The sequence below is a fragment of the Parasteatoda tepidariorum genome, chromosome 10 (genome assembly GCF_043381705.1).
Source record: "Parasteatoda tepidariorum isolate YZ-2023 chromosome 10, CAS_Ptep_4.0, whole genome shotgun sequence".
NCBI classification, from domain to species: domain Eukaryota; kingdom Metazoa; phylum Arthropoda; class Arachnida; order Araneae; family Theridiidae; genus Parasteatoda; species Parasteatoda tepidariorum.
The window spans coordinates 20206343-20231107 of record NC_092213.1 but is presented as its reverse complement, the minus strand read 5'-3'; the positions used below and the strand labels follow the sequence as shown (position 1 = coordinate 20231107).

Sequence of the window (24765 nt, the reverse complement as noted above, 5' to 3'; positions counted from 1 at the left end):
ATATATATATGCTGGTGTGTATAGATATAATAGATATGTGTTAAACAATACAGAACAATGAAAATATTTTAAGAAGGGCGCCGATAGGGAGGATTGCCATAGGCGCCATTTTCTCTAGATACGCCTCTGCTCGCCTCCGTGACTTTGGTTCACAGGTGCCCACTGGGTAACGCGAAATGAGCAACAATTCTGGCATAGGCAGAAAAATTCAAATTCAGTGCCTGCCATTGGAAGAAAAAAAATATTTCTATAATTAACTTCTCCGTCGCACCTCCAAATTCACATACGCGTTTTTCACTTACTGCAGTGTAAACGGCCCCATTGAAACGGACGTCACGTGAACAGTCACCTGTTCAAATGATTTATGATTTCATTTTTTAAGAAAGCTATAAGCAACTTCTCCGTATCGATATAAAGCTATCGATTAGAGAAGTTCCCAACAAAAAATGCGGGTCCGTTTAAGCGTCTTTTGAGTAGCGTTCTATCTTAATTAAACATTTTATGTTATCCGTCATGCATTAGTTATTTCAAGATGATACAGTTTTTGCTAATTTTGATTCAAACTTTATTCTGAAAGAATCTATACTGAATTAAAACGTCTTTTATCAAGTAAAAATTATGAGTAGCCAGTTTAGTGATCAGATGTGTGATCTTGTTTACAAGTGTTCCGAAAAGGAAAAAATTGTATTTCTTGAGACAAATTATGCCGGTATCAATGAAAAATCAGAAATTTTTTTATCCAATTCATTTGAAGTTATGAGTTTTAGCGATGGTGCCATTAGCTGCGAGAATTACTGTTACTCGGAATGTGATGAAAATCCAGTTGTAACCTCACAAATCATTAAAGAAATTCAATCTACGAGAGAAAAGTTAACTTTTGATTGGGTAAAGACAATGTCACGTGATGCTTTAAAATTTGAGTCCGATTCAAGCTTTGAGTGCAGTAATAACAGTAGCAGCGATAATTTGAAAACAGATTCAGAAACAGACTATTCATTTGAAATTGATCCAAATAATTCTATTGAAACATGTCCTGAAAGCAGAACTGATGCTGAAATCATCGAAAGATTGGAAGATTCTAAAGATAGTGATTTATCAGAACTCACATTTTGCTTTGCGGATGCTGTTACAGAAGAAAATTATGATAGTGGTTTTTCCTTCTCAACCAAAGGTTCCCTTGCAAATTTTACTGATGATGATTTCTTAGAAGATGATGATGGTTTTGAACTTGTGTTTTCTAATTCTCCTTTATCTGGTGTCAATTTACCTGGTTGGACTGATATTATGAGTGAAGCATCTGAATTATCTCAAAGCTTTGACAATGAAATATTTGTTGATTTCTTTGAATCGCCTGCAAAGTCTAAAGTCAAAAGAGTTAATGAAAGATGGGAGAAAGACATGTGTGATGTTAATGACAAACCAAGAGATCCTGTCAAAGTTTGTATTCTACTGTTTATTTCCTCGTTTATTACTAAGCAATTTCAGAAAACCGTAAAAGCTTATTACTGTAGTACTAGTATTTCTTTTTATCAAAATTCAACTTCACTGGGGGAGGATTTTTTTATATTAATACCTGTGTCAAGGATCAGGGGTCTGTGCAGGCCAAATTTACTAGCGTTTAGCGGTACCTTCACAAATTCAACTTCAGGAAAAACGGTATATTTATTTATTTTTGTATCCCGTCAAAAACTACAAACCCATGTTTTTACATAATTTTTACAAATTATGTCTTCTAAATTTTCACAATATTGGTACCTCACAGAAAACCCTAGACAGAACCCTGGAAATATACTCAAAGGGAGTAACTATTATCCACACCTTTGAAAAAAAATATAAAAATTTTTTTTTAATTTTGAGAAAACTTTTATTATGGTTAGTGCAAATAGTACCCATAGAAATATTCTTATCACTGGTATCTATAATATGGCGCCTTTTTACAGCCCCCAAAACAGAGTATGAATGTAAACAAAAACAAGCTTCCTAAATCCACGAGAAATTTAGAAAACTTCTAGTGTATCATTCCGAGGGTGTATGAGGTGATGTTTGAACAGCTTAATATCCTTGAAAGTTTACAGCTTAGTATTCTGAAATGATTTTTTATTCTAAAATAGTACCATTTGTTTTATTTCGGGTTAACATAATGGCAAGTTTAAAAAGTCTCCTTAAATAAACAAAGCAAGTCACCTTAAATAAGCATTTTTTTTTTTTTTTGAAGTTGCAATTTTTTATTTAAACTCTTATATGTAAAAGTTTTTATTTTTCCAATTCTGTTGAGTACCACATTTTAAAATAAGAAAAATGTTAATATTGGAAGTTTATTAGAATTTACTTACTGTAATAGTTGAATAATTTCTTCTTGATGCAATTAATACTTTAATGCGGAATAACTTTCTCTTTGCACCAAGGATTTTTAAGTACATTTTTTTTTCTTGCCTAGTTTTGTAAATGATCTAGTGTTTGTTTTACTTGTCATTGTAAAGATGTAAGAGGAATGATGAGTTTGAAGTGAGAGCTGAGAAATAATGTGTGAATAATTTTCAATTAACAAGCAAGATTGTATTGGAAATGGATATTTCACCTTGTGATGATGAATTTGGCAAAAATTTATTAATGTGACTAGATAATGTGTAAAAACAATAATGATTTTGTAACGTATAACTTTTTATATTTCATGATACTATTTGTTTTGGATAATGTTTTCCACACTAGGGAGCTGTGCAGGTCTTTGCTGGTTATAATTCCAGGTTACTGTTTACAGAGTGTTTTGGTTTCATTTGGCTCACGATGTGTTCATTGTTTTTTGAGTAGGGTTTATGGTATATGTAGTATTTGTTACCTGATTTATTATTTGTGTTTACAATGAGTTCTAAGTCTAAAACTCTAAGTGGCTTTTACTGTGTAGTTTAACATTTGAAAAAAGAATCATTATAAAAGACTTATTATGTTGTCAATAGTGTACCAGCTTCAAAGTTGAAACCAAAATAATAATTTATAAAATGAGCATGTAAAAATGAATGGAATGTCGAAGCTCGAACAATGTGCTAACATATGATGGTGAACATGCAACAAGAACAAACAGTTAATAAACAAGTAAAAAGAATCCGAATCAAGACTACCAAAGACGCGTCATCTACCATGTCATCTTTTTTAGCAATATATCTTTAAATAACTAAAATAAATTTTGACTTCAAGCTCACCAGAATTATTTGATATTAGTGGACTGTGCCCCCTGCTCGCAAACGCTCACCAACCCCCCAAAGTTGCTATGCAATCTTATATGGTTTGCTTCGCAAACCAAGCTCACTTCGCTAGCTACTGACTTACGTACATTGCAAATGCACAAAATTCCAAGAATTCAAAACAATCATTCAAATCCGTATAACAACTTATTTTTTTTTTTTTTTTAAATTACATCTTTTTAGTAAATACTAAGTCATTAAAATAAATTTGAATTCAAATAAATGACATGTAATTCGTTAAACCTATTAGAAATGTGCTATAGTATAATTCGTGATATAAATCAAAAATCGTCAAATAAATTCGTAATATATAAATTCGTGAAAAAAAGCGCTTTCGACAAAATACTAAAATAGAGATCTATCGACAAAGACTACTCACTTCTGCCTAGCTTAATAGTATGAGATTGCCGCAGCTGATGCTCTCTGGTTATTTCAGTTTCCGTTTTTAAAAGCGCTATATGTTGAGCCACCTCAGCTAGATTTAGCATGTGACATTTTTAACGGCAATCATTGGTCGATTTTCTAGCGTTGAAATGAGGCTTTTTTTCCACCGTGTAAGATAAATATATATATCTTATGAAATACAGCAGGTTCAAGCTCAGGAATTATAATAATTAACTTTTTATTTTTATTGAATACAAATTTTCTGATTTTAAATCCTATTTGTTATCTAAGAGTACTTGACTATCTTGTTAGTTATACATTTACTTGTAACTGTCTTATGAATTATTTATTTACTTTTTTTCAGGTCACTTTTGCACCTTTACCTGACCTAGTTACTGTTCACTGTTTCCAAAAACCCCTTGAAGAAAACCAGCCATCATATGATACCTCTGCCCTCGATCGGATACGTTTTCAAAATCGCATTGAAGAATTGAGTAGATTACTAACTCCGATTCTCACACTGGAACATCGAACAAATATTATCTTACGGAATTCTCTTTTTATTACTCATGATTAAATTACAATTTTGTTACTGTTTCAGAGTTCATTGTTTATATTGGTGCTAACCATTGTTTATATCGGTGACATAGCTGCCAACTCTACTGGATTTTTCAATAGGCTACTGGGTTTTACCAGTTTCTCCTGGTCTACTGGTTTATTAAAAATTCTCCTGTTTTTTTGTGCATTTTAGAAAACTTCCTAAGATTGAGTAAGTTTTGTTTAAAAAAATCCCTATTGCTTGCTTGAATGAAGTGTCACTAATACATAATAAAGCGAGGCTCATTTACAAAATTTAGTTAACTATCTTTGAATTAAATTACTATTCAAAATTATGAATAAACAAAACATTTCAAGATCATTTAATGTGAAATCTTAACTGGAAAATATTGCAGTTTTTCTATTTTGATTACTATTAAAATCCCTGAAATTCCCTATGTGTAAAATATTTAGTATATTTTGAAACAATTATCATGAAATTTACATTATTTCAGGAAATCTACTGGATATCTTTCTATCTGTGTTTGCAGCTATGCACTGTATTCAAAAAGTTTCATTAATCATGTTGATAGAGCATATTCTTTTATAAATTTACTAGGGATGTAGCGAATATTCAGCCGAATAATGAAGTATATGTTATTATTAATTATGCTGCTATTATTAATTATTTAGATTTGTGAAAGCCTTATTGTTGGCATCAAGATAATTAAAATATTACAAAAAGTACATCAAATTGTTAAATTTTTTTAAAATATAGAAAGTTTAAAAAAGAAAATTTGTTAATATTTATTTTATTTATAATTTAAAATTTGAAAATTATTTAATTACAAGATTAAAATTTCAAAAGCGAAACTTTTTAAGAAGTTCTTTATTTTCTGAGTTTTAATAATTTTTCTGACAAAAAAGAAAGTTAAGAATTCATTTAACAGTAGTAAGTAATGGGTTCTTATCTTAAATAAAATAGCATATAAATTACAAGTATAACTATAACTAAAATATGCTATTATTAATTATTTAGATTTATAAAAGCCATATTGCCTTGTTTTTGGCATCAAGATATTTAAATTATTACAAAAAATAAATCAAGTTGTTAAAAAAAAATTTAGATATACAAAGATTAAAAAAGCAATTTTGTTAATATTTATTTCATTTTTAATTTAAAATTTGAAAATTACTTTAATTAACATCAAAAGAGAATTTTTTTTTTTTAAAAGTAAGTATTTGGACACCGAATATTCGGCCCCATCACTATTCGTAACATCACTAAAATTTACCTCTCGCTGTAACTAACGCTAAGATTTTGGGGACGTATAATTCTTAACAAAAAAAATAAATTTACGTAAAAAAAATCTTAAAATTGAACATGATTTCATTTTATGTAACATCTGTATAATATTTAAAAACAAAATTATATGAATGTTGAGATGTAATTTTCATTCAGGTATGAAAGGAGTGTTAAATTATAAATTAACTAAAAAAGATAAAAAATAAAACACAATTTTATTTTTTGTGATACATACATTGCTTCTGTCCAGTAGCAATAAAATGAAATTATTGAAGCGTGAAAAAGATACCCTAAATTAAAATACTGAAATTTCAAGATAATGTCCCAAAAGAGTAAGATAGAATTTCAATCAAAATCTGGGCCTTAGTGATATTCAATTTTTTACCTCATAAATTACTGATTCATTGTGTATTTTTATATTGAATGAGATTATTTTTGGATGTGTTTTAATATCCTGTTCTCAGAATTTTTGAAAACTACTAAAATTGGATGTGGTATAGCAACTTTTTATTATTTGTTAACATGCTATTTAATAAATTGGAATTGATAGAAATATTTGGCTTTTTTATGATTGTAAAATAGCCTTTACTTTCTTAGTTTTCAAGAACAATATTATTCCTCAAATTATACTCATTTTATAGTACATGCATAAAAGTAAATTTGAACTATTATTATGTGCAACCTTGCAAAAGTAAGATGAAGTGTAAAAATACATGTTTATATAGTCTGGAGGAAAGTTCATTACATCTATTAGTGTTTAATAGAAGAAATTTAGACTTGTGAATTCTTAAGCATTATAAAATAATAAATTTTTGTAATGTCTTATATTAAATATTTTTTATGTCCTGATAAAAGCCTATTCGTGTACTATTTGTCATCTTTATTTAATTACTTTTTATGCTTATGTAATTTTAGCACTTCATATTAATCTATTTATTTTTCATCAATAGCAATTTAGTTTTATTGCAGTTTGCTATTCTCATTGACTATATTCCTTTTTAAGTCTACAACATTTGTTTGCATAATTTCATTGCTGTGTGGAAAAAAAAAATTCTTTGTTTTCAATAACATACCAACTCTACTAGATTTTCTACTAGAGTAATGAATTTTGCTAGTTTCTACTGATTTAATCAAAAGTTCATCTGGCTTTTATCAGAAAATTTCTTAAAATTTGAAAAAGAATCCCTACTTTAAATTGTTTGCTTAAGTATTTAAATAATTATTATTGCTAAATAATGAAGTAAGCCATATTTAAGATAAACAGTTATGAGCTTTGCTTTTTTTACGGTGCTCTTAAAATTTCATTTTTTGCAACTCTCCAATTTTTAATTAATTGAACCAGAGCTCATTCTAGGCAGGGTAACAGGGCACAGCACCCTGTTGCCCTTTTTGTCAAAAGAATTCACCCTGTTGTCCCTGAAGTAAAATAGTGCCCTGATGTAATAGACTCCATACCCTTTTTGCCCTTTCTTTCCTCAACCCTTCTTTATTTCCCTCCCAAACTCTACAATGGATTTCTTAAACTTTTGTTATTTTCAACTCTTTTTATTCAGTTTGTTGTTGATGCCAATACATAGATTAATATGGGAAAGGTAAAATAGCCATCACACCCCCTTGTTGCACTTGTCTTTGAAAGTTTGCAGTTACTTCCACTATCATTAAATCATAATTATTATTAATCATTTTAATTATTAAATCACAACTACAGACACTTAAAAACATACATTTATTATTTTATTAATATATGCATGCATTTTAAATAAATTACTAAGCTGATTAGTTCATTAACTCGGTATACATGTTAATTTATTAATAAAAATTAGTAATTAATATGATTGCTTTGCAACTTTTATTAAAGCAAAAAAAAATTTCTTTTACTAATTGACAACACTTTTTAATAGAATGTGTAAAGCCCATAGAAAGAAATTATTGCCTTTTTAGAATAATAATGCCCTTTTTTTAAACTTTTGCACCCTGCCCTTTTTTCTGCCTAGAATGAGCTCTGATTGAACAATATATTATAACAATCCAAAATGATTTCATTATCTATTGTTATTGAAATTTATGAATTTGAAAAATAACTGTAAAATGATTGAAACTATATTTTCAAGTGACTCATCATAAAATCACTAGTGGCCTTAAGTATTAAGAACATTTTTTTTAACATTGTAGGATAAGTTTTATCTAACCGTGTGAAATTGGAAGAAAAAAAAGTTGGTGCACAACCAGAGTTTAGATGTAACCATGCCTCCTAACCAAAAAAAAAAGAAAAATAACAGTAATTTGACGATCCATATGTTGAGGGTTTTTTTTTTTTTTTTTTTTTTAAACTAAATAAAGAAATATCTCAAAATGAAGCATGCAAATCTTAAATTTTTGAAGATTGAAAATTTTAAAAGGTTATCTTAAATGTTATTACTTTGCAAAGTTTTCAAAATATTTTTTTTGGTTCAGTTGTATTATTGAATTAAAATAACACAATTTATGCACGATCTAAAAGGTCTCTGAATACTTTCGAATAATGAATTAACAATTAAAGTGTTTTGAATAATGTTCATTTTTAAAGTAATATCATTTAACTCTGTCGCTCTGTTCTAAAAGGTATCTGAATACTTTCGAATAATGAATTAACTAAAGTGTTTTGAGTAATGTTCATTTTTAAAGTAATATCATTTAACTCTGTTCCGAGTAAGGTTACTAATCCCAGTATAATGAAATTGAATAATATTTTCCTGATGTCCCAAAGATGATCCACAATTTGAAAACTCAATTATATAAAAGCAGTGAAATATGGAAATGTATTGCTTTCTCTGCTTAGGAGATCAGGGAATCTATTGTTACGAAGTTTCAAAATTTGTTAACAGGTATCACTGTTGACTTGGAAAGAAAAACTGTAAAAGAATGTTTTTGAAATAACTACCATGTGCTGCAACAGCATGGTGCAGATTGAGGGCAAAATTTATGGATGCTCAGGCAAATATTTCAATTGTATGGTCTGGCATAAAACAAAAAAAACTTTGTTTTAAACTCCATCTGTTGAGTGATTAATTGTTTCTTAAAACATCGGTATATAATTTATTTGGGTTTTAAAGATTGTTTACTCCTGAATTTTTAATTTAGATGTTGGATGAATAATTTTCAAAAATTTGTGCATTTTCTTAAAATATTTATATTCCATTTAATTGTTTTCTATTTTTAAAGTTTAACAAAACTCTGTGCCTTGAAAATGCCTTATCTTTACAGAAGAATAAAAACAGATTAGGATTTTTTTTTTTTTTTTNTTGATTTTTTTTTTGTGAAATAGCAGTTTCAAACAAATAAGATGCTATTTTTGTGATGCGTACCTAACAATTAACTATAATTGTTAGGTTAAATTTTGTCTACTTGTAGCCATTATTCTCTATACTGATAGTAAAAAATATCTAAAATGTTTAGTTTTTGGGTTTTTTTTTTAGATAATGATTTTTTTTATAAGTTACTGCATTATTTGGGATAAAAAGAATGTGTCCGAAATTGAGATCCAAATAAATTTGCTGCATTGTTAATTTTTCAAAAGAAGAAGTTTAATAATTTCTTATTTAAAGTTATCTGCACGCACACAACAAATTATTCCCCAGAAATATTTAAAAAGCTGAAGATTAATTTTAACGTATATTTTATAGAAAATAGAGTATATTTACTGAATTCATTTTATTTAGACCCTAAAGCTTTAGGTGCTTTAAAAAATACTCTAAATTCCCTTTGAACATTTAATTTGTTACCAACAAACTGTTGCAAAACTACAAATATATTATTGATATAAATATTCTTTTTAGGATTAAAAATGTTCCATCTTTTTTTTAAAAATTTTTAGCTATATTTCAATGAATGATAATTGATCATAACTGTGGTAAATACATAAAAAAAATTCATCTCATTGTATACCATTGATTAATACACATCTGAGTCTGTCATTGATATGATTTTGCATTGAATTGTCATTATTTGTTTTTATGAAATATTTTATTGTTGCGTTGTCTTTCAATTATGCTGTGATACTTTCAGCTGTATATATTTGACAATAATTAAATTACATTTGATTTGATCCTTAGTTTAAATTTATTGTTTTCCTCAAAATAATAATGAATTTAATTATATCTAAATTACGATTTTTTTTCTTTTTTTGTACTCTATGAATGATTTTAAAAATTCTGAATAACAACAATTTAAGAAAGTCTCATCTTTTACCCCATTTTTAAACCCAAGACCCGCAAAAAATTTGTGATTTGAATCCAATGTTCCTGTATTTTTGGGATGCAGCTTTTCAACTGAGAAGGAAAAAAATGGAGAGCTGTATCTCTATATTGAGAGCTATATCTATCATGATGAAGCTATATCTTTTATTGAAAAATTTGTTTTTTTGTAGTATCAGGGTGCCTTCCCCCTCCCCTTTGGAAAACCAGAAATTATGAGGAATTTTTTTTTTATTCTGGATAAAAACCTGGAAAAATCACGAAATTTTAAAGAAAACTTTAAAGTTTTTCATCAATTTTCTTAATTTTACTAATTTAAATTATTTCACCATCTGCGAAAGACATTCTCACACCTCGGGCAATACTGAAAACAACTCAATTTTGGAAATGGAATCTGAATTTCAAAAGACTTTTTTTCCTTGAATTGTCTAACTAGAGAAGTTTTATCACTGTAGAAAATTGCTTTTTATATTTTTAATTACAATATTGCTACCAGAAAATTACAAAATCTATATCAATCTTTGATTTCAGTGACTCAGGCTGTAGAGCGTTTGCTTTTCAATGATGTACCCCATGTTTGAATCGCAGCCAGTATTCGATTTTAATGGGTTGATATGAATTTTGGCACAGACCATGGTCCTGAGATCCTCAGTGATAGACGGATCATGGGTTAGAATCCCCTTGCTGTCAAGCTAGGCGTGGGATATTTTCCTCTCCATGTAACTCAAATGTGAATTAGATCCATCAAAAAGTCTTTCACGAAATCTAGTTTGCTCCAGTGCTTGATCCAGGAGTTCCCTTGTGTTTTGGGTTGTGTTAAAAAGTTACAAGGCAACGGAGTTAAACATTGTTGGTCTTAAATTCAGAATTGGGTCGCTGTTCAACGCCAGTTTTAAGATATAATTATAAAATGTTGATTTAAGAGACTTATATTAACAAAACAAATTAGAATAGAAATTCTCAATATTTTTTGTCCTATGCGTCTTTTCATTGTTGTTTGAGGATCATTTTCCAGCTCCAATCTAAAATTCGAATACTATGCATTTATTTAGTTTTAGATTATTTTCTAAGAAAAAGTTGTTGTTTACTTTCATAGACTGAAACTAAATACCTAACACCCTAAATAAAAAGAAAATGCAATTCATTTAATAGATAAAGTTCAATTATAATATCTTCACTGGGAAAAAAAAAGTACAAGTTGAAATAGTCTGAAATAAATTATAACAAAAGGAGCATTTCTTCAATTGAGGATGAGATTTATTTTTAGATTTTGAAATACTTGTCTTTTAATTTCATAAAGTAAATTTATTAATTTAAAAACATGTTGCTCAAATAATTATAATTCTTAGTTTTAATCAGATGCGTAATTGTCTTCAGTCTCTGGAGACAGATTAATGTTTTGTGTCTCTCTCAATATAGCTCTAACTGCAAAATGTATATTTAATGAGCTTAACAAATTTGAAAAGGTGTGATTTTTAAACTAAATTCAATAATTTAATCAATTTTCATTCGATTTGGGTAAATTTCATCGAATTTATCCTCTACGTCGTTTCCAGTGCTTATGAGTTGTTTTAAATCGCGCTTATAATTATACATACTTAAATACTATTTTAAAGATGCTTTTTATTCAATATGTCACCATTTTGTTACAAATTATTTAAAAAGTGGAAAATTTTTGTCATAGACTGCCGTAATACAATTTATAGATTTATAAACATTCTTATGAATTTATCAATTCATTCACTGGTATTACTATTCACATTTTAGCAAAATAAGCATCACGATAATAATAAATGTATGTTTTTTAATACACACTTAAAACATTATCCTCTCTGATCAGGATTGCAAAAAACCCACCTACCCAGTAAAACTCGCCCGGGTTTAACTGGGTAAAACCCACCCTAAAGTGGGTTTTTCTAAGATTGATTTCTTTTTTATCCTCTGTTATATTTAAGAGCTATTCAATTTAAATATATATGTAGTCTAGCCTAAAAAAACTAACCTATGGTGAAAAAACTAACTATGTTGGAGACGCGTGAGTTACCTTGCTGGCTAGATTTGACTGTATGGCTATTGATTAGTCAGTGCCTTTGATTTGCTTTCTACGCAAATTAAATATTTTCCTCAAATATTTTTTAAGACTAAAATATGAATAAAAAGTAATCCTGTGTTAAAATAAGTTTCAGATGTGTGTGAGTACACATAACATTTTGTATAGTGATGTCAGAGGAAACTTTTTTCAGACTTTTGCATCAATTTATTTGTATTAATTACCTATATGTTAAGTCAATTTATAAAATTAAACTTTATTAATATTAAAATAGGCTGTTTTAAATAAGGTACTTATCCCTGACCTCTCTTTCGAAAAAAACTCCATTGAAACATAAAAAACCCAGAAAAGCCCATTAAAACCCACCCGGGTTGGAGTTTTCTAGAAAAAACCGGGTTTTTTGCAAGCCTGTCTCTGATTATTATGTTTTTTATAAACAAGTATATTTTATTATTATTTTATACTTATATTGTTATTATTTTATACTTTTATTATTATTTTACGCTTTTTTATTATTTTTTTCAATTTATTTTGGGTATCAAAGAATCAAGATAATGATAAAATAAACAAATCTGTACCCTATTTGCTTATTGAAAACTTTTTTTCTGTTTTTGTATTTATTTCTCATTATGTTAGTAAGATGCAAAAGTTTTATTTTTTTGTAACTTGGTGTTTTTGTTAATTATGAAAATAAGTAAATGGGATGGGAAATCTAAAGAAAAAATTCTCGATTTATTCTTAACTCAAACAAAACAGAAAAAATTTAAACTAATGTTTTTTCCCTCAGCATAACAGTTCTGATTTAAAATTAATAGCATTTTTAGAGCAATAGTATTTCATTCATTATAGATATTTTCACTCCCAATTTTATTTATATGATATTAGTTTTTTTTTCCTATTCTTTCTATATTATTTTTTAAAAAAATTTCTAATTTAATCCAGTTGATTCGACGACAATAAAAATTAGTATACAAAATATTGAAAAATTGTTATTTCATTGCAATTTTTAATTGTTGTTTATTATTTTGCTTTTTGGGAGGGAACAATTTTCCAATGGAATTTTGATTCCTTACCGCCTAGTTAAAGTGCTCAAATTTCAATTGAAGCTCTGTACCTGTTATTAATACGACTTACAATTGTTAATACTGCCCTAAATGGTGCTAGCAAAATTTAATAGCTATCGAAATTTCGCTTTCCGAGATAAGCTAACAGGTGACAAAACTGAAAAGTTGAAAATAAAGTTAAAGAACTATGTTTTTTAAGTAGGCTATATAGGGGAATATAATTTACCTAAACTTAATGCAAGACCTAAAACAGAAAAATGTAGGACACATCGCTTTCATAATATACTTTAATCACTACTGAAAATTCCACACGCCTTTTATTATCTGAAAATAAGTAAGTATTGAAATAGGGTGATGCAGGTCCAATACGCCTAATCAGTAATGCCCCAATCCCAGCGAAGCAATCCAACTAAAGCGCTTGAAGGTCATGCAATTAGTGGACACGCAAGACAAGAGCACCACAACAAGACGTCAATGAGCTTAGGAGGAATCAAGCATGGAGTCAGAAACCCAAAGGGTGGCAGGGCCGACAGCAGAGAGCCAGCCACCACACTGAGACCCACTAAGCAGACCTCTGACTGGAAAGCCTACAAACCTTGAAAAAAACTTTATTTAAAAAAAAGAAACAATACAGATTTGATTGGAAACAGTTAAGATATAAATTTGGAGTTGCGCTTGATAGCTTGCAAAACCGGAGCGGGAACAGGAGGACCAGTTCTAGCGGTATCCTGTTTTCCGTTGCATTAATTCTTTTGCCCATTGAAATGGAGGGACAACTGGATTGTAACGCGCTGGATGAAAATTGGCTCATCACTTTCATGAAAAACTTCAATCGCAACCGGAAATAACCCCATGCCTTTTAAATCAAAACACATTATTTTCGTAACCAACTCTCATCACTGCATAGAATCCCCTTGCGTCTTTCAAAACAGAAACCAAAAACTTAACATCACTTTCGTTACCAACTTTAATCACTGCAAAAAATCCTCCTACGTATTCGAAAACTGAAACAAAAAATGTGGGGCACATCGCTTTCGTAATAAGCTTTTACTGCTACCGAAAATCACAAACTGTAAACGTCTTTTAAAACCGATGCGCCCCACGTTTTTCGTTTTATGTCAGATAAAAAAATTTCCTTCTTAGTCTCCTTTTTAAAAAAATGAAGCCTTTGAAAATTTTCCTTTTATTCTTTTCTTCGTTTTATTTTTGTGTCTATTAGTTTGTTCATGCATTAAAAACAATTAAAATGATACTTAGGAGCGAAACTACATTAATTATGTGCAATATACAAATTTTTTTTTAGATACAAAATCGAGTATATCTAGAAAAGAATCTAGCGTAATCGTCTCTATCCTCGCTAGTTCCAGTGGATATTTTTCATTATTTTAAACAGTCTTAGACACGTCGAATAATCTATAGTGATATAAAATGTGTACAATATATCCCTTGACAGGGTGTCCTGTAGATGTTTGGACAAACTTCTAGTGTAAGTAGTGCACATTATAATGATTCAGAATTACCTAGAAAACTCTGACCGGAAATGTCATCGTAAGCTGCTAGGGGCGCTTTCCTATTACGGACACGTTGTTCGCGTCCCTTTGAGCATCCCCTTTTATTTCATTTTTCTAAAATATTTTAATTACATGTTAATTTTATTTTATAACCGTCGTTGAACAGCCGACCCAATTTCGGATTTACGACTACTAATGTTCAACTCCGTACCCAATTTTGACCCCGATCCAGAAGACAAGGGAACTCCGGGATCGAGTATTGGGAAAAATTTGTCTTCGTGGAGGACTTTTTGATAGAGCTACCGCATTTGCGTTACATGGAGAGGAAGACCACGAGAACCTCCCACTGTTAGCCTGACGGCAAGAGGACTCTAACCCATGATCCGTCTACCACTAAGGATATTTCACGTCAGCACTGGGATTCGAAAAGGCGAACGCTCTATCCCCTGAGCCATCGCGGCTCTTGTGTTACCATTAGTTACTGCCGTGAGTTCCATTAAAATAGGCTGAGAAATGCTATTTTATCGTAATTTGAAGATTAGGCGAGCTTGTCCATTTAGTCGCCAAATAATTAAATTGCGATAACAGTCGGCAACCGAGTAATCATACCGTTTCCCACAGCAACATTTGGTGCAGCCCTACTTGCAGGTAATACCGTACCTATTTGAAAGCAGTTTTTAACAACAATTAACAAAAAGCAAAAAATTATGATAATTTCGATAAGTAGAAAACCGGATGTTAACGATGTAACAGATCATAATAGTAAAGGCTGCAGAAAGGCAACTACAGAGTTGAAATTTGTCGTGTTGAAAGAGCCACTTTTGTTTATGAACATTAGAATATTTTTTTTTCAAGTTCTAATTTGTTCGAAAGTTATTGCAATTTGAAGTGCTTTTTTGCTTATTTTTTTCATGTTACATTTTATTTTTTCTTCCAAAAATGTAAATTACGTAGGTGTGTAGAAAAATATACATGGAATTAAAAAAAATTTTCGATTCTATTGTTATTTAGGAAATTATTAACTGTTAAACTTGTAATGAAATAAGTATGATTGTTGATATACTGCCGGCTGAAATGCCATAACTGAGTTGAAATTTAACGAGCTGATATTACCATTTTAAATTATAAAATTAACTAGAGCTTTTTTTTTCTAGAAATATCTACTTGTTTAAAAATAATTGCAATTTTCAGTGCTTTTTTGTAATTTTTTTTCCTTAAATAGTAATTATTTATCCCTTGTTGTAGAAAAATTTATCTCTCTCACAATTTTCCTTTTATAATCTCGCGCTGAACTTAATATGCAAGCGATAACAAATCTATGACACACAAAAAAAATGAATTAATGAAAAATAAGAAAGATTAGACGTTGCCGCCGGATATAAATCTTATAATACATATTTATTTCGAAATTTTTAAAAATATAAAGATTGAAGAAAGATAAAAACTGTTTCCAATGCTACCTGTTATATGATATAAGATTACCGTTACATATAGACAGGTAAAATTACTTCCTATTGTGTTACACATTCTGTATTCTGAAGTTGAAATCTTTTTTTTTAAGTACAGCTTTCCAATTCAAGTATTCTTTCATTTCGTTACGCTTAACATATTAATAAAATGTGTTTACATAATAATAATAATTTATTAAAAAGTTTATTAGTTTATTAAAAAAAATAATAATAGTAATAATGCTTCCCTAAAGAGTGAAAAAAAATATTTCGAAACAAATATGTAAAAACTGCTTCACCTTCGCAAATGATAATCGCTATGGTTACACCACACTCTCGATAACATTCGCATTTTCTTGTTCTGATAAAACAATAACTCTATCCATAGTTTTTTTGTTTTTCGTTCGCCATGAATTTAATGATGTTAGAGGTTTCAGCAAACGCCCCTTCCCTTTTCAATGCTCAAGAATGGGGAAAATCGACAGATCACCGAAATCAGGAGGTGCTGTCAATATTTTCAAGCCTATCGAACACCCTGGTTTTCAGAGAATAGGCGTATCGAGATCGCCCAGTAATATATCACTTCGATCAACGAAACCAAATGTTTTCAGCAGCACCCCTAAAAGTGAGAAAACCCCACCTAAAAAAGAATTAGAAAGGAGCATTACAAGCAGTACAAATGATTCCAGAGATTCTGATTCAGATGAGGAAGTTGACCTTTTGTCTGTGAGTTATAAGTCGATTGAAATAAACTCATCTGTGAGTTTCACAGAGGATGTCCATTTAAGAAGACATGAACTCTATGTTAAGGATATTGAAGATTCCAATGATGTCTTATTTGCCATATCACCCACCATAAGGTAAGATCAAACATTTTGATTTGATTAAACGATATCATTTCAAAGATATTACTTAGATTTACTGTGGCCAATAGCCCATTAGTGTAACTCTATTACAACGTTACATACTAACCAATACTTGGATATTAATCATGGTAGTTTTAAAAGTTCTCATAACTTAAAGACTGTCAAATGTGGTAATTGCTGCAAATTTGTCGGTAAGTTTACCCCTTTAAACGATAAAGGTAGTATTATTGTATTTATTAAACTTTATTGTTCCTTCAATAAATAAGTGATATTCATTTCTTTTTTTCTTAACTACAGGAGATGCGATTTTTTTTTCCTTCACATTTAGCGATAGTTTGACATGCAAAAACAAATGCTAAAATTACCCCCTATTAATGGTACTTACTTTGTAATTAATAATAGTAAATTTGAATCTATTCACTTTAACTCCTATATCTTTTCAATTTTGAACCCAATTCAGAAGGCTAGGCAACCTCTATGTGTCCATGTCATGTATTATGACAAACTTGCATTATATTTCTTTAATGAACCTATCCGCATTTACGTTACAATGGTGAGAAAACACGAAAATCTCTCACGGTTCGCCCGATAGCCCTACTAACCAAAAAACATTACACAATTGCATAAATAGATGCAATCATGCTATCTTTTCCCCTTTTTGTTCCTTCAATGAATAAATTATATTCAGCTTTTTATTTATTCATTTTTTCTGTCTAGATACAGCAGATATGATTACTTTTTCAATTCCTACTATTAGTTCACACTCTCCCTATATCTTGTTCAAATTTTCAATCGGTAATAAAATACTATTATTTCTTCCATTGAAGTTCAAATACATTTTTTCAAAACTTGTAGTGGGTGACACTTGATGTTAATACAGTTTTTTCAAGTATTAATTCATTAATTAAATTTAACCGTTATTAATTTTAGTTTTATATGGATTCCATTAAAAATATTGAAGCCATGGGTCACTATTTTTAAAGCATTAGCACACGAAATTTGATTCATTCGAAGAACTCGTTGATTCCCATTCTGCTTATACTAACAAGGAAAACTGATTAAATAAAATTTTTCTTTGTAACCTAAGTAGGAATTGACTTTAAATTATTTTTCTCGTTACATTACTTGTTTTTATTTTTTGCCACAAAGTTGCTTGCAAAGGCCAGTTACCCCAGTTGATGGTACTTACTTTGGGATTGATAATTGTAAATTCGAAGCAATTCACGTAAACTCCAGTATCCTTTCAATTTTGAACCTAATTCAGAAGGCTAGGCAACTTCTATGTTGAGTATTATGGCAAACTTATTCTATGTTTCTTGAATGAAACTGCCATTTACGTTACACGGTGGGGAAAACAAAAAGAAAATCTCGTAGTTAATCCGACGGCAATCGAACTCTTAAGTCAGTGATTCGTCTGTCTCGTGCGGTTGAGGATGTTTTTGTACCATCTCTGCTGGCTAAAAAACAGTGTACTGATCCAAAATCTCGGATGAGATTTGAGTTTAGAAACGTTCTATATCAATGCAACATCGCCTGATTTATCCCTAGCAAGAAATTTAATTAGTAGGGATAGCCTGGCTAGCAGGGCACTGGACTCACTTTTGGAACAGGAGTTCGAATCCAGCCGGCCGAAGACTCTCCGTGTAGTAAATGGTGACTGCTGCGGGTACTGATTTGTCGATTGCTGGTTCTCTGGTTTAGGTCAAAATTACAATCTGTGGATGAATGGATATATGAATGGGTCCGCCCTATACACAGATGCGACGTATGGGTGTGGTAGAATTCGAACTGTTGGCTGTAGATTTCGCCACTGGAAAACAAGAACAATCGCACCCCTGCCCTTAATATCCAACGACAACAACAAGAAGAAATGAAATAATACTGTGTAAGTTATTGTGCAGCATTACCTTGTTAATTTTATGGTAACAGAATTTTCTATAACTTTAGAAGCTTTGGAAAATTTTATGTTTTAAAATTGTTGGCTACAATTTGTATCGATTATAATAAAAAAGAAAACATAAAACGTTGTATTCTTCTTTTGTCTACCTATTTTGAAGTATATTTCAAAATGAGATGAAACGATTAAATTATTCTTACGCGATGCATTAAATCTATTTCATTTCAAAGTGCCTTTGAGATTTCTTTTTAATGAAAATTATCGAACAAACTGTTACCTTCTCTTTACTGACATAATGAATCATAGATTAGCCTGTGGCGTTATGATTGCATGATCTATCGAAACGAGATAAAACTGTTTTTCTTTTGCGAACCTAAACCGTAAAAATGCCATAGAGTCAAAACTAGAATTGTTATTTGAATAAGTTTTCACAATTGTAAAAGAATAGGGTTTTTTTTCCCCTTCTACTTTTATTCTTTGTATTTTCATTAATATGACACATCATGATTTAACCACGGCTATAACGAACACTTAACATTTAATTTTTATTTAATTCAATGCCCGCTTAAAAACTATCAGAAACAGTTTAAAACATTCCTTCTTTTTTTCATGTCAAAGACCCAAACTCCAACAATTCGTGTTAAAAGTTCTGTTGTTTTAAAACTTATAATGCAAAAGATAATAAAGTTGTTTGAATGTTAAGTTTTATAGCTCAAGAAATCGGAAGCAGTTCTGCTACAAACTTAAGCAACATTGCTTGCTTAGAGTAACAAAATAAAACGATGTTATAAACTTAATCTGACTCTAAAGGAAAGGAAAGGAGAAAGATCGTGTATTGGGGTTGTAAAAATTTTATTTACTTGAAAAGGTGAAACATTGGACGCGATAATGTCGAGAGTTTTATGAACGAAACTAATTTAATTATTATTTAATATTTTTAATTATTATTTAATAATTTCAGTTATTATTTAATATTTTTAACTATTATTAATTATTTTTATTACATAGTAATAATATTTTTGTAATATTTTTAAATAGCGTGGTATAAAAAATATTTAATGATCTAATTTTTTTGATGAAACAATCTGAAATTTTAAAGAAATTTAATTATATCCGCATCACAATTTCTAAATATTGCAAGTCCTGTTTATTGAATCGATTACAACTTTCAAAATAAAAAAACTTTTTATTCGGCAGATTAGCTTTTATTTTAAATTGAAACCACGAAGCTAATGTAGAAAATCGAATTAAGATTTAAAACATGAATCAAGAATTGGTTATATCTGTATCAGATCAAAAATTATATAAGTAATTTCATGTGTTGAAAAATTTGGGGGCAGGGATCTGGACCCCTTCAGACCCTCTTCAGCTACGTCCCTGTGCCTCGGAGTCTCGTCGGTCGTCGAAACCCTGTGTAGTAAATGGTGACTGATGCACGTTAAATCTGTCGGGGTCACAAAGTCCTCCAAGTTCCCATAACAAATCAATACCTTCCTAAAATAAAAATAAAAAAATACATAAATTGTTATGCGAGCTATAGAACGATATAAAATACATTTTTTGTTAAAAAGAAGTGGAAATAATTGAGAATGTATGTATTAAAAACACATATTTTACATTGAATGAAACTGAAAATACGTTTTGTTTAATCCGTTGTCGCAGATGGGACACCGGTGCTGAATTGGAAATTGATTGTTCTCTGGTTCAGGTCAAAATTACGATCTGTGGATGAATGATTGGATGTATGAATGGGTCCGCCCTGTAAAGCGGGTTGGGACGTGTGTGTGTAGCTTAAACCGCATTCCATATTCATCGAATGACCATAGATGGTGCCACTGAAAAACAAGAAGCGCACCCTCTGCCTTAATTTGCTTGGTTTCCCAAGCAGGCTTGCTGGCAGGGCAAGTAGGCAATAGAAACAACAAGAACAATAGCTTCTCAGCAAAATCACACCAATTCATTAAAACAAGGACTATCATTAAAAGTGTGTGTGTGGAATTATAAATATTATACTAGAATTATGTGTGTATAATTATTTTTTTCTAAAACCCTCAAAATCTTTTTAAAAATTATATTTAACTGATTAAGCAAGCCAGTTGCGGTACGTATTGCGATTGGTAGTACCATCTTTGAGATTCAACGATTAAGTACGGCTCATTTGCATTTAAACGCTTTAAAATTAATAGAATTTTTTAAAAAAATTAGAAAAACTTTTGTTTAATAATGACATAAAATAAATCTCTAAACATGTTCTACTGAAGTTTCGAGCTGATTTATTCATTTGAAGCGAAGCTGGTCAGATTTTCTGGAAACCACGTGAAAAACTGGCTCTGGCGTTAACATGATATTTTAAGTAGCTTTCAAAAATACTTGAGAAACATCGTTCAAATTTATAATCTTAAACAGGTAAATTAAAAAGAATGCTTTTGAAAATTTGGCAAACAAATTAATCAACAGGTTATAAATTTCTCCCCAAACTGTTTGTCTAAACTATTCAAAAAAATTTTCCCCTTTAAGTTTCAATGTCTTTTTAGAAACAAATCTATATCACCATAATTCATAACAACGAGCCATAATCACCATCCTTACGATACTTAGTTTTTTTCAAATATTTTATAACTGTCTTTGAACAGCTGACCCAATTTTGGGTTAACAACTACCAATGTTCATCTCCGCAGCCTTGTAACTTTAAACCCAATCCAGAAGACAAGAGAGCTTCTGGATCAAGTATCGGGAGAAATTTGCCTTTGTGAAGCATTGAGGGAACTAACTAGCATATGCGTTATATGGAGAGCAAAACCACTAAAACCTCGCATGGTTAGCTTGGCGGCAAGGGGACTCTAACCAATGATCCGTCTACTACTGTGGATATTTCACGTCAGCACAATGGTCAGTGTTAGCCGAGTGCGGAATTCGTATCGACCAGTCAGCTCTGGGATTCGAACCCGGTTCTCCTCATTGGAAGGTGAACGCTCTATCCCCTGAGCCACCACACCTGTAGCCACCACCGCTCTCTTCAAATATATAATCAAAAAATTATACAAATTTGGGATCGTCTAACGAATTACTGCTGAGAAAGGGGATGTTCAAAACATTTAATCAAAGTTGATAAGTTGTTTTTAATAATCACTCTTCACCAGTTTTCACTTACCTCTAGCAATCAAACAGGTTTTGATGCTCATAGTTCTGCCTTCCTCTGAAGTGATTCGTTAATTTATATTTTCTATTTTTTTCCCTTAAAAATTAATTCGTGGCTCTCAATACACTATTTTTTTCATAATTTTTCATAAGGATTCTAAAAATGCAGATTAAGGACATAAAAGAGAAATAATGCAATAAATTTTTTTGAAATTCATAGTAGAAATTCTAAAATAAGTTTACACCGTTTACGTTCTTAAACACTAACAATTCACAGGTGTGTTTTATCATATACGGTTTAAATCGAGAAAGAATTTTTGTGTACTCAGCTTTTCTAAGTTTAGTAGGGCACCAGAATCATTTCTGGAGGATAATGAATCACTCCTCTGATTCGGAAAGATCACATCCTCGAAAGCGCTTAAAACATTTTTACGAAACTTGTATATCCGCATTACGGCACATTTTACGCTTGGATCGTAGATCAATGTCTTCTTACGAGGATGATTCGAACGAAACGAACGCCATCCTTATGAAATATATTTCTGTCATCACTGCCGAAAAGCGCCTCAGTGTGTTAGACATCATTCCACATGCATCGTAAGTTAGCTTAATTCAGATATTTTAAATGTAAACATTGCGAGCAAAACAAAATTGCAGCTAAAAGAAAGAGCATTTTTCTTTATTTTATCCCTTTAACCCTCAGACGTAGTTGGGACACCGGTAGATAGGTGCCCCTTTTATAATTTTTTTTTCTTTCTGACACTCTAATTACGAGCAAAAATATATTTTGGTATTTTTTAATTGTAAGAAACATTCAAGAGTTACGGAAAAAAAATCTGTTAGTTTATTGGAATTATATTTTTAATAAAATATAAAATCCAAAAAAAGTAATTTAAAAAAATCATTCACATTCAAAAATTTATCAATAATTGTTTTTTTTTTTGTAAATTTATGGAAGTTCAATGATGAATAACTGTTTCTTTAAAATCTAAATAACAACAAATTTGAAAAATTATTCTTTGGAAGTGAACATTATTGTAAAAAAACTTGATTAAAAATTATTGTAGTGTTTCATGCTGTTTTTCACAACCATAAATTATGAAAATGTTAAATATAACATTTTTCATCTAACTTAGTACGAAATAATGAAAAAAAGTTAATAAAAATATGTTTAATGAAAATTATGCGCCTAAGATTTAATGATGAAGTTTTGTATTCTATTTTTTTTTTTNACATCAAAGTCTTCAGTGCCGCTTTTAAGGGACGGCTCTAAAAATACACGAGCTGCTTAAAAATTTGCTGTTTTTTTTATCATAAATTTTAAAGTTTAATTTTCAGTTAAATTTTTATAAATGTCAGCACGTATCACGCATTCAGGATAAATGCACCCCCCCCCCGCCAATTCCTTCTCAAATTGGGTTTATACGTTGTTTATGAGATAAATATTAAGTTTATTTGCTTGCTTAAGTTAGTAAGAAAATAATGTTTGTTTGAATTGCTAAATGTAAGCTTGTATATCATAAATAAGCTTATATTTATAGAAAAGATTTTAGGGGCAATAATTCTTTTTTCTTGAATACTCACATTCATTGTGATTTTATTACTATTTTTTTTAAACAGTGTTCTGCAGATAGTCTTAAAATTTTAATTTTATGCATTTTTCAAATAAAACAATATGTTTTAATACAAAGATTTTTATATTTTGTACTTTATTTTATTTACTTAGTTTTATTTACTTACTTTTATTTACTTACTATTCATTTATTTTATTTACTTAGTGACATTTACTATTGGAAAACAAAATGTAATTAAAAATATTTCGAGTTGAACATTAATAGGTTGATTTAAAAAAAAAAAAATTCTTTTTGCGTGAATAAACAAATTAAAAATAATAATAATTAAATAAAACTTCTAAATTATGACAATTTTTAGTAACAAAATAATTTTTTAAATGCTGTGATAAAAAATACATTGAATATACAAATTAAATTTTTATCAAGATCCGAAACTATCGCTCTACTACGTTATGTCTTTCTAAATTTTATGTCAAGAAGTAGAGGATTGTCAGAGAGTGTAAATATATATATATATATATATATATATGCACAAATAATAAAATATTATAAAAAAGAAAACTATATATGGGAAAAAAACAAAAGTTTTACAAGGGTGATAGGTTTTATATAAAACAAGATATGAATTTCTATTTTATGACACTCAAATTTGACCGGAGATGCTTTTTAGCTGTGTGTTTTTTAAGAGGCACATTTTTTTAGTAAATTCCCATAGTAAATAACTATTTCAATGTTTTATCGATGCACTTTTACAACTATTTAATGGAAGATACCGGTATCACGCTTCGCACTTACATGGGCTTATCTATTTTTTTTATTATTATCATTATTTTTTTTAACAAGTTACTTTTATCTTCATCCATTAGTTGCATTATTCTCTCCTTCAGTAAATACTGGAGCTGATCGGATTTTTATTCATTTATTTATTTTTCAAATTCGCGAAATTTTTTCCTTAAGTTAAGAGGAGTCAAATTATATGTATTTAAGTGATTTACATAGTTCAGAATTCAAGTGTGAGTTACTCCAAGGAATTTCTGTTTGTTAAGCTATAGTCTGTGATAATTTCGACTACTGTGTTTAAGTGTTTAAGAAAATAATGAGACGATTAAGCTAAAGGCTATAAAATAAAATTTTCAATTTAATAGAAAAAATTACGAAACATTATTTTTAGAAAATGAAAAGAAAAAATGGGTTTTAATTCATGATGCCACAAGAAATTAGTGTTAAGCTAAAACTTTAATAAAACACATTATCGTGAATACGAATGGTGAATAAATGAGAAATAAAATAATTTTACCAGTATTTTTTAAACTTAATATCGCATATGGAGCAATAATAGTTAAACAATTAATTTAAATGCTACAAAGAGTAAAAGATTTAACTGTATAAAATAAATTAAATTTGAATGAATGTTAAATATTAGACCAGCAGGGTTGAACTAGCCTAGTGATTTTACTTTTTTTCAATTATTTTTACTTTGCAAAACCAAATAATTCCCTCTGTCCTTTATCTAAAAATA

At 29.6% G+C, this 24765-nt stretch overlaps 2 protein-coding genes across 3 annotated transcripts in view; both read left to right on the top strand.

Moving 5' to 3' along the window:
• The first annotated feature begins 435 nt into the window (after positions 1-435).
• On the top strand, positions 436-4399 carry LOC107442563 (uncharacterized). Its single transcript, XM_016056154.3, has 2 exons — positions 436-1437; positions 3988-4399. Exons 1-2 carry the CDS (start codon positions 619-621, stop codon positions 4198-4200), a joined length of 1032 nt encoding a protein of 343 aa, XP_015911640.2. The 5' UTR covers positions 436-618; the 3' UTR covers positions 4201-4399.
• An 11775-nt stretch (positions 4400-16174) lies between these two features.
• LOC107442560 (exocyst complex component Sec15) overlaps positions 16175-24765 on the top strand; it is a 40025-nt gene continuing 31434 nt past the window's right edge. Inside the window, exon 1 of one of the 2 annotated variants that reach the window (XM_016056147.4) lies at positions 16175-16631. In XM_016056147.4, the coding sequence (XP_015911633.1) occupies positions 16240-16631 (392 nt within the window). In that variant the 5' untranslated portion in view covers positions 16175-16239. Of the gene's footprint in view, positions 16632-22032; positions 22270-24765 lie in introns of those variants that run through there. The other variant, XM_016056149.4, reaches the window with a different exon arrangement.

Bases quoted from the DNA above. Each gene is read 5' to 3' on its own strand.
- LOC107442563 (XM_016056154.3), top strand. From the start codon at position 619: ATGAGTAGCCAGTTTAGTGATCAGATGTGTGATCTTGTTTACAAGTGT. The intron at 1,438-3,987 runs GTTTGTATTCTA...ACTTTTTTTCAG, and splicing joins AACCAAGAGATCCTGTCAAA to GTCACTTTTGCACCTTTACC.